The sequence below is a fragment of the Brassica napus genome, chromosome A2 (assembly GCF_020379485.1).
Source record: "Brassica napus cultivar Da-Ae chromosome A2, Da-Ae, whole genome shotgun sequence".
Taxonomy (NCBI): domain Eukaryota; kingdom Viridiplantae; phylum Streptophyta; class Magnoliopsida; order Brassicales; family Brassicaceae; genus Brassica; species Brassica napus.
In genome coordinates, this window is record NC_063435.1 from 19,202,374 (window position 1) to 19,213,406 (window position 11,033).

Genomic DNA, 11,033 nt, shown 5'->3' on the forward strand with positions numbered 1-11,033 from the left:
GTAATTACTTTTTTTCACACCACTGCTATTTACATTTAAACATGTTTGCCTAGCTTAACCACATAACTACTAGATCTTTTGTGTGTCTTAGCTCCATGTTAATTTGATCCTTAAGTGCTACAACTTGACCTCCTATTTGAGAGAGTACAAATCACTCCTTAGGGTAATTTGAGTGATATCAAATTTGGCGTCGTTGCCAGGGAGCTTCGATCGCCATTAGATATTATTTTGTTAGGTTTAGTCTAGGTTTTTTGTTACATGCAAAAAAAAAATTTCTTGTCTTTCAGGTGCATGCCTTGCAGTACCAGAAGCAACAAGGAACAAACATTGCTCTTTTCAGATCCTGCACCATGGATTGCTATATTCACACATGAGCCTACAGAGTCATTCAGAAGCTCCTGGATCAGATTCAAGTTATATCAGAGAGACTGTCCACACCATGGATTCAATAAAGTTCAGCTGCTCAGCACTTTCTTCAGAGGCATCGAGCTGTCATATCAGATGGCTCTAGACTCAGCTAGTGATGGAAACTTCAACACTAGGAATCCAAAAGAGGATCTGAGACTTATTGAGAACTTGGCATCCAGCAATAGCACCAAGAACAATGATTTTGAGAGGAGAAAATCGGCCACTACCCTAGGGAAGGAGCAGATGGACGATGTTAAGGCTAAGCTGGATAGTGTTCCCAAGCTTCTCAAGAAGCCGGTCAGCTTTGCAGAGGATGTAGAAGCTATAGATGTCGACATTGACAAAGATGAAGAGGAGGATGTGAACTTTGTTAGTGGTACATGCTTTCAGAATCTGAGGTATGAAAATCAGAGTGGATACATAAACTCTTATGGCAATGGACAGAAGAGTGGATACAACCAGAGCCCGCAGTACCAGAAACCCTTCAGTAACAACTACAACATCAGCAACAACTACAACATCAGCAACATCAGCAACAGAGTTTATGGGAATTCTTTCTACCAGAATCCGCCACCACAGACTCGGGAGAGCAAGATAGAGTCCTTGCTTGATCAAGTTCTTGAGGGTCAGCAGAAGTTGATGATTATTTCAATGGAAAGATAGATGATGTCTACACAGAGCTCAACTCAAAGTTTGAGTCTTTGAACACAGATGTGAGGAAGTTGGAGACACAAGTGGTTCAGACAGGAGAAACTGTTAAGAGGCAGGAGGCCTTCATCAAGGGTAAAGGAGAGGAATCACTGAAGCACAACGTGATGCCATCATAGATGATGATTTCTGGCAAGTCGTAAAAGATGAGAAGCTTCAGGAAGGGGACTTTAGAGTCGAGAGCTCCATTAGTTTTGGTAGTTGATCCTGGTGTGGACCGACACCAAGAAATGAACATCGACCGATGGAGACAGACGAATATCGATCGACATCAGCTACTCAGCATCGATCGACAGAGGAATTTGCGTCATGCGCAGCAGTAAGGATCCTAACTCACGAAGAGTTTGCAGCTAAACACCCTCATCCACCCAAACCCTTACGCATTAAGAAGTTGGATATCGATTGGGGCCATGAACCATCTACCGATCGACAAAAAGACTCAACCGACAATCGGAGGGCTTACTCCAGCGTCGATCGACAACCACCTCTCACGTACCGAGTGCATCTACTAAAGATAGATGTATCATGTTTGAATGCACTCAGGAATCCATCTCAACCTTCATAAACTATTGTAGACAACTTCAGTCAACAATCTGATGATGCACCAGAGTCAATGCAAGTTGATCAGACTTCTGAGAAGAGAACCTTGAGGAGAAAGAAGGAAAAAGGTTCATAAGCATCTTAAGAGAGGAGTTAATGAGAAGGAGATGGATAGCTTCACTAAAAGAGTTCTTAGGATACCCTTGGACTAGGGATGTTAAAATGAGTAATTACCCATGGGTGTACGGTGTACCCAAACCCACAAGTATTGGGTTGTGTTTTTGCCTTTCAATAAATAAATGGGTTCACAATGGGCTTTTACCCTTAAATAAATAAATGAATTTACACTATATGGGTAAACCCAATAGAGTGAATGGGTACCCACAAATCTAAAAAATACTAAATGACGACGTTAAAACTTCTCCTCCTTCTCTGAGACTCCGACTTCGAAACCTCCATCGTCTTCTCTGAGACTCCGACTCTCCCTCTAATCTAAAGTCTGAAACTCTGAATCGTCGAGTTTCACCGTCTCTCTCAGGTTCTCCCTCCCCTCTCTCTCTCTCTCTCTCTCTCTCTCTCTCTCTCTCTCTCTCTCTCTCTCTCTCTCTCTCTCTCTCGATCTCTCTATCTCTCTTGTTTTGATTTTGATTGTTTTCTTGTCTCAGGGAAGAAACTTCATCAGGTTTTGATTCTGATTGTTCGCTTGTCTCTGCAGCAAACCCATTATCAGGTTTCCTCTCCAACTCTCTTCTCTAGCTTCTTTTGATAGTGAAAGAAAATTAGTGTTGTTGATGAAAAATTTGGGTATTATTGAATGTGTTCGTCGAAATGTCCCAAAGAGAATCTCTCTTGTTTTATATAAAACTATTTTGCCCAATTCTCTTGTGATATGTTACTCTTCCGTGTCTTTGCGTTTAATCATATATGTAGATTGTGGAAAATTTACATTTTTTAAGAGTTGAAAGAAGACCCTTTTAGTGTAGAAGTTAAAGTATATGTAGAATGTTATGGTATGTTACTGTGTTTGCTTGATCTCTTTGCATCAACTTCTCTTTGTATATGTAGATGGATTCCCAGTCAGTGAGAGTACTTGCAGGACTTGAAGAGCAACTAGATATGGACAGAGAGGAGAATGAAGCTGAACTTCAAGGAGCCCACAGTGAAACTCAAGTGACTCAACCAACAAAAACGGTATTTCAGTCTAACAAACGCTTAAAGGCTGATGTTTGGAAGGAATACATACCGGTAGGTGTAGGGATAGATGGAAAAAACAGAGGGCGTTGCATTTATTGTTGTAAGGAGTTAGTAATAGAAGTTAAGAATGGAACATCATCTTTGAAACGGCATTTAGAAATCTGTCCAGTGAAGCCTCAAAGTGATGGCAATGCTGAAAGGAAGTATGATCACAATGTAAATCGCGAAATGACTAGTGAGCTTATTATCTATCATGATTTGCCTTTTCGGTATGTGAAGTACGAGAAGGTTAGGGCAAGAGATAAATATCTAAACCCAAAGTGTGTGCCTATATGCCGACAAACCGCTGCTGCTGATGTCTTCAGGAAATATGAGATGGAGAAAGCAAAGCTCAAAAGACTTTTTGCAAATCTCAAAAGCCGAGTGTGTTTTACGACAGATCTTTGGTCAGCTCGCACGGTGATGGGGTACATTTGTTTGACTGCCAACTATATTGACAATGGTTGGACCATAAACAACAAGATCTTGGCGTTTTGTGAAATCAAGCCTCCTCACACGGGTGATGAAATAGCTAAAAAGGTGTTGGGTTGCTTGAAGGAGTGGGGCTTGGAAAATAAGGTATTCTCCTTCACCTTAGATAACGCTACTAGTAACACTAGTATGCAAAAGATTCTTACACATCGTCTTCAGATGGTTGCTGGAAATAGATTGCCATGTAATGGAAAGTTCTTACACGTGAGGTGTTGTGCCCATATCCTAAATCTTATAGTGAAGGAAGGAATAGAATTAGCTAATAGTCTGTTGGAGAATATCCGCGAGAGCGTGAGGTTTGTGAAAGCCTCTCAATCAAGGAAAGATGCTTTTGCTGCTTGTGTTGAAAGTTCAGGGACTACGGGTAGCTTAGGATTGTCTTTAGATTTATCTACTCGCTGGAATTCAACCTATGATATGCTCGCAAGGGCTCTTAAGTTCCGTATGGCGTTTGCTAGTTACAAAGTTTGTGATAGGAGCTATAACACGCTGCCTTCAGAGGAAGAATGGGAACGTGGGCAGAAAATTTGTGACTTCCTGAAGCCTTTCAGTACCATCACAACATACTTCTCAGGTGTGAAATATCCAACTGCGAATATATACTTCATTCAAGTTTGGAATATCGAATTGCTATTAAGGAAATATGCAGATTGTGATGATGAGGATTTGAGGTTAATGGCTAGGAGGATGCAAATCGAATTTACAAAGTACTGGGATGATTATAGCATAGTTTTAGCGATGGGAGCTATGTTGGATCCAAGGTTCAAGACTCAGATACTCAAAAAAGCTTTTGATAGGTTAGATCCAACTACTTCCGAGAAAAAAGTTAAAGTTATAGTGCAGAATCTGAAGGATCTGTACGAAGAGTATACGAGCAAGCTTGTGACGGGTTCATCTTCTAGTTCTAACTATTCATCAACACCAGATGACCTTCTTAATGAATCACCCCTTGATGATGATTTGAACGCTGTAAGATTACTTAATTTACTTATTTTCTTGTCTTGATGAGTATAGTTGAAATTGTCTGATTATATTGATGTTCTTGTCTGATTACAATATAGGATCTTTTTGAACTTGAAAGGAGTATTCACCATGGTTCAGATAACACAAAGACGAGTTTGGAATTGTATTTGGAAGCCGAGGCTTGAGTTAAAAGCTTTTGCAGATATAGAAGTTTTGAGCTATTGGAAAGAAAATGGGCATCACCATGGTGACTTAGCTGTGCTAGCAATGGATCTTCTCAGTATCCCAATAACTACAGTTGCATCAGAGTCCGCTTTCAGTATCGGTGGTCGTGTATTGACCCCATACAGAAACCGCCTTTTTCCAGACAATGTGCAAGCATTGCTTTGCACTCGTAACTGGTTGCGTGGTTATCCAGAACTTGAAGGTAACTTTACAGTGTGTGCATCCATGTGTGTGCTTCATGCATTCATTGTTCGTTGTCTTTGATGCCTTGACTTAGATATTAGCTACAGCGATTAAATATTCCTCTCTGTCTCGTCATTGGCTGTAAACGTAGACAGCAGTAATAAGATTATGTCTTTCTTATGGCTTTGGACATTCATGATTAGTCATTGCAGTTGTAAGAATCTGATTCTTTGAAGACTTCTAGTTTCTGGTGTTGTTGAAGCATTAGTAAAGAGCATATTGATGTGCCTTTGGTGACAATTTGTTGTTCTTCACCACCAACTTTGGTGACTGATGCTTTGGTGCTTTGTTTGTTTTGGTATTCTAGGTGATATTGAAGATAATTTCGATGAGGAAGCTACAAATGTTGCAAGTTCTTCAGGAGTATGAGAGAGATTCAAGATTCAAGAAGCTACAAATATTGCAAACTACTATTTATTTTAATCTGAATAAAAATACTTTTGCTACTTCTTTACAAATGTTGCAAGCTACAATTTGTTTCAATCTGAATCAAATATAAATTTATTATAATTGTGATTTTAATATTTATGCATAGATATTTAAATTATCTTTTTATTAGTATATAAAATGTATAATTTGATTATGTATGCAAAAAGATATAAATATTTTACATGATCTCTTTACAACAAATAAAATAGTTTGGGTACCCATGGGTAAACCTATACCCTACTGGGTTATTTTATGGGTTTTAATTTAATCATAATGTTTTTGGATTTTCGCGGGCTGGGCATAAACTGGGTCGGGTTTTTTGTGGGTTGGGCTGGGCTGGGTTATTTCACCTATTTTAACATCCCTACCTTGGACAAGCCGTTTGAGGAAGCTTACTTTACCCACATGTTGTGGATGTTCTTCAGAGAGACCAAGGAAACTGAACATGACATACATAGGATGTTCAATCAGGTCAGAGAGAAGATGAAGCAGAGGATTACACTAAAGAAGATGAGTGATCCTGGGAAATTTGCAGTGCCATGTTTGTTGAAGGGCATTGAATTCATGTGTGCGCTGTGTGACACAGGTTCATCAATCAGCATACTAACCAAGATAATGGCAGACCATCTGGGTCTGAAGATAGAGCCTTCGGAGGATTCATTCACTTTTTTGGACTATTCTACGAGGAACTCAGGAGGAATCACCAGAAACCTTGAGGTGGAGATTGGTAATGCACTAGTTCCAGTTGACTTCCATGTCCTAGACAACAAACTGAACATGAATCATTCTCTACTCCCTTGGAGAGCCTTCATGGCTACGGTATGGGCAGTTTGCAACATGCAGACTAATCAGTTGTGTCTAACACTGATAAACCATGATGTCTACTATGATCCAGTCAGAATTGACAAGCCACATACGTCCAACACTGGAGTTGATACAAGATTCATAGCAGCATGCTACTGTGAATTTGAAGCTGAATACTAGACAAAGTGTGAAGCATCAATCGACAGCCATACTCAACCATCGATCGACAATGCCATTCAGCCAACGATCGATAACCACCTAGGAAATCGATCGACAGTAGTCATGCGAATGAAACTTTCGCTTTGCCAAAACACTGCTATCCGAGTTTTGTAGTTAACACCCAGCCTCAGATATCGATTGATTACCATTACGGTGACACGATCAGCAGACATGACGACTATTATATTGGCAGTTGAGAAAATGATAGCCATCATGAGAGCTTTGCAGTTGACATTGCACTACATGAGATGCGATCTGAGGAGTATGACGAGGATTACCCCAGAGAGAAGAATATCGAGTATCATGGTGTTGCCATGGAAGAAGAAGGAGTTCTCCATACATCACATGCAGATAAGAAGGCAAAATTAAATCGACATCAACACCAAGCCATCGATTGACGCTCATCACACACCAAATTCCGAGGTACAAGTAAAAGATAATACAAATTATGCTTATCTAACTCCATATGAATATGGTATTTTCAGGGATCCAGAATGCCAAGCACGAGCCCTGGATGGACACATTCTCAACATATCCAGGGAGGAAATTGCTGAAATCATTTCCATGAATGGGTCCAGAAACTTAATAGACACTCATAACAGAGCAGAGGATCCATCATCGATCGACGAAGCAGATGCACCATCAATCGACGGTCAGTCCGAATTGAGACGAAGAGCGCTTCTCTAGAACAGGAAAATGAAACCTCATTGGGAGATGAATTTGGTATTTTCAGGGATCCAGAAGGCCAAGCACGATCCATGGATGGACACATTCTCAACATATCCAGGGAGGAAATTGCTGAAATCATTGCCATGAATGGGTCTAGAAAATTCTTAGACACGCAGAACATAGCAGAGGATCCACCATTGATCGGCGAAGCAGATGCACCATGGATCGACGGTCAGTCCGAATTGAGACGAAGATCGCTTCATCAGAACATGAAAATGAAACCTCATTGGGAGATGAAAAACGAGTATGGTGTAACATCAACCGTGCAGAACAAGCCACTTACATCAAAGCAGAGATTGATGAGTTGGTAGCAGATATCTATAGAGCTATGAGGACGACATATGATTATCATTCCAAGAGGCTCGATGACATCTACTACCCATTCAACAACAATATAAGCTGGTTAACCACACGCACAGATGATATGAAGCAAGACATAGCCATGATTCAAGAACAACATGCAGTCGGTGGAGGAGCATAGAAATCGATTGCCGCTCACATTTAACAATAGATCGACGCCCACATCCGTACATCGATCGACGCTCAACTTGCATCATTTGAAGATAGGCTACAATCATTCACCTATAGGCTTAATGGTATCTACTACCCGCTCCGTGACGACATAGATTCATTGACTACACACATGAACGCACTGCAGCAGGAGAAATACACGATTCAGAGACTTCTATATTTTCAAGCAGAGCAGTCACCATCGATCGACAGCGATTATACAACATTATGAGGCAAGCTGGTAACCGAGAAATTCTTACATGATAAGCTTGATGATATCACTTTCTCTCAAGACTTGTTGAAAGAAGATATCTATTAAGAGTTGAAGGACATCACAGAATCAACACATGCCAGACTTGGAATTCACCAGTGCAGCATTGGTAATCTTCAGAATAGGATGCATGTCATTGAGGTTGATAAGGAGATACTGAAAAATCAGTGGACCAGAGGAAATAAGACCATAAGAAGCTTCATTGGTACATGGTTCCAGATGAGCAACGAAGATGTAGACACTTGTTTCCCAACAAGTAGTCATCCACCTCCTTACTAGCCAAAAACAGCTTCCAAAGTCAAGCTAAATGACTATTACAAAGCGCTGAGTGGGAAGCAACCCACTATTAGGTAATTTTTTTTCAGTTTTCACTTTTTAAATTATTTATTTTTTCATTCAATTTATTGCAGGTATAAAAAACAGAAAAACCAAAAAGAGACCCGAGGAGACGATTACTCAGTCATCGACCGATGAGACCAAGTCGACGTCGTTCGACATCACGACACCAGAAACGATTGATAGACACTTCAATGTGTCAATCGACATCGACATCCGCGATCAGGTATATAGTTTTCCTTGTTACATTATGTACTTATGATTTATGTTCTCACCAAACTCCGACTAGATATACACTAGGGATAGTGTAATTTAAGTCTAGGGGAAAGTTTACTGATATTAATTTACCTATGAGTTTTATAAATGTTTTCAAAAAGTTTTATTGAGTCAAGAAGGGGACAATGAACTTTTTTCAATTTCCCTCACTTATCTAACCACTCTTTAGCATCATTCTTAGATTTATTAACTGCAGATTGTATTATAGATGCTAAAGTGGATCATCCTGCCAATTATTCACACTTGCTGAGACTGTTTGAAGGAACCAAATCCAACCTCCAACCTAATTGAGCTCAACTTGCTTGTCTTGGGGCATGGTATATATTGGATCGGAATCCTCCTTCAAGTCTGGAAGGTATTAGACTTAGTGTCCCTGGTTTTCCTTCAACCTTTCTTTGGCATCCATATATATATTTACAGAAGATTGAGTTGATTTCTTGCCGTTTAGAAGGGTAGGAGTGTCTACAGCGACCCCATTATTTTACTCTAATAGAATGATCACACATTGTTTGGAAGCGAGGGGTAAATACATTATCGATGACCTTACTATTTCGCCTACAACTTTGCCTAGTAATAAAATATAATAAAAATAAATAAATAAATTAATATATATATATATAAATATATATATATATATATATTTATATATACTATATATATATAAATATATATATATATATATACTATAAATTGGATTCAGAGAAAAGAGAAGAGATAAGGAAAACCAGAAAAGGGTTACCTCTCTAGTTATCAAGTCTCAAGAACACACACGATATAACTCTCAATAAGAAACTCTTCTTATTAATCACTTGAGGAAAATATGCTCAAAACCTCAAAACACAAAGCTCATAAAACTCACACTAAGCCAACACACACACGCATTGCTTATATATAAAACTCTTTAATCCTAAACTCATTAGGACTTATATTTAGATTTGGATAACTCCAAATCTAACTCGATGTAGATAACTTGTTACTTAAGTTACTTTCAAGTTTATCTCCAACATTCTCCTCTTTAAACTTGAATGCAACTTGAGTAACATCTTGAACCCCTATTAGCTCTCTCATTTCCTTGTACTTAAGCTTCCCTAGTGCTTTTGTCAAAATGTCAGCCTTTTGTTCATCCCCCGGTACATGCTGAACTTCAATCAAATCATTCTCAACACACTCACGGATGAAGTGATATCGCCGATGTATATGTTTACTGCGCCCATGAAATACTGGGTTCTTAGTAAGCGCCAGAGCCGACTTGTTGTCGACCAGAAGTACCACCCTTTCACGCGTTGCTCCAGTGATCTCTTCATACAAGTCTTGAAGCCAAATTGCCTGTTTTGCTGCCTCTGTTGCAGCCATGAATTCAGCTTCGCAAGAGGATAATGCCACTGTCTCCTGCTTTTGGGAACACCATGTTATCGGACTGTCTTCGAGATAGAACACATGACCTGCAGTGCTACGGCCATCATCTTCATCTACAGCATGGGAGCTGTCGCTATAACCTTTAAGCTCAGCTTTGCTCCCTCGTATGAAGACCAGTCCATACATCAAGGTTCCTTGCAGATACCTAAGAATTTGCTTTAGTGCTGCTCCATGTGATTCCTTAGGCTGTTGCATATATCGACTTAAGACCCCAACAGAGTATGAGAGATCCGGTCGTGTGTGGAGTAAGTATCTAAGGCATCCAATACGTCTTCTGTACTCCTTCTCATCGATGTTTTTCTCCTCGTTCCCCTTGGAGAGTCGCAGACCAGGGTCCATTGGTACATGAACTGCATTGCAGTCATCCATCTTGGTCTCACTCAATATCTTCTTCGCATATCTTTCCTGGTTCAAAGTAATTCCAAACTCGTTTTGGCAAACCTCGATGCCAAGATAGTATGTTAGTTTTCCCAAGTCGCTCATCTCGAACTTACTTGACATTCTCCTCTTGAACTCTTGTATCGCTTCCATGCTAGTACCAGTGACTAGAAGGTCATCCACATACACGGCTATAAGCATGAGTTGAGTCTTGTCTTGACTCCGATACAGAGCAGGTTCTTTAGAACACTCTATAAAACCAATTTGCTCGAGAACTTGGTTTAGTTTCTCATTCCACGCTCTTGGTGCCTGTTTCAAACCATATAGTGCTTTGTTTAACTTATACACCTTATCCTCCTTTCCTTTAACCACATACCCTTCAGGCTGAGAAACATAAACTACCTCCTTGAGATCTCCATGCAGAAAAGCAGTCTTTACATCTAAGTGATGTACTTGCCACCCTTTGGACGCTGCTAATGCTAGGATGAAACGAATGGTCTCAATACGAGCCACAGGAGCGAACACTTCTTCATAATCAATACCATGTCTCTGTATATATCCCTTCGCTACTAGTCTGGCTTTGAATTTGTTGATACTTCCATCAGAGTTTCTCTTCACTTTAAACACCCACTTTAAACCTATCGCTTTAGCACCACTAGGAAGATCCACAAGATCCCATGTTTTATTCTTCTCAATTGAAGTGATCTCATCATCACAAGCATCTCTCCACACTTTCTCTTCTCTTGCTTCAATGTAACTCCATGGCTCATCGTTTAATAGCATCAAGAGCTCTTCGCCGTCGAGCTCTGCAAGCAATATATAATCCTCCAGGTAGCTTGGTCTTTTGCTTTCT

The 11,033-nt window shown here is 39.9% G+C and overlaps 1 protein-coding gene across 1 annotated transcript; it reads left to right on the top strand.

Moving 5' to 3' along the window:
* The first annotated feature begins 267 nt into the window (after positions 1 to 267).
* Positions 268 to 5,322, top strand: LOC125587954. The gene is made up of 3 exons (XM_048759396.1): positions 268 to 2,386; positions 2,722 to 2,847; positions 5,120 to 5,322. The coding sequence occupies exon 1, from the start codon at positions 292 to 294 to the stop codon at positions 1,069 to 1,071; it is 780 nt and encodes a 259-aa protein (XP_048615353.1). The 5' UTR covers positions 268 to 291; the 3' UTR covers positions 1,072 to 2,386; positions 2,722 to 2,847; positions 5,120 to 5,322.
* The last annotated feature ends 5,711 nt before the right edge of the window (positions 5,323 to 11,033 follow it).

Excerpts from the sequence above, each read along its gene's own strand:
- LOC125587954 (XM_048759396.1), top strand. The coding sequence starts at position 292 with ATGCCTTGCAGTACCAGAAGCAACAAGGAACAAACATTGCTCTTTTCA.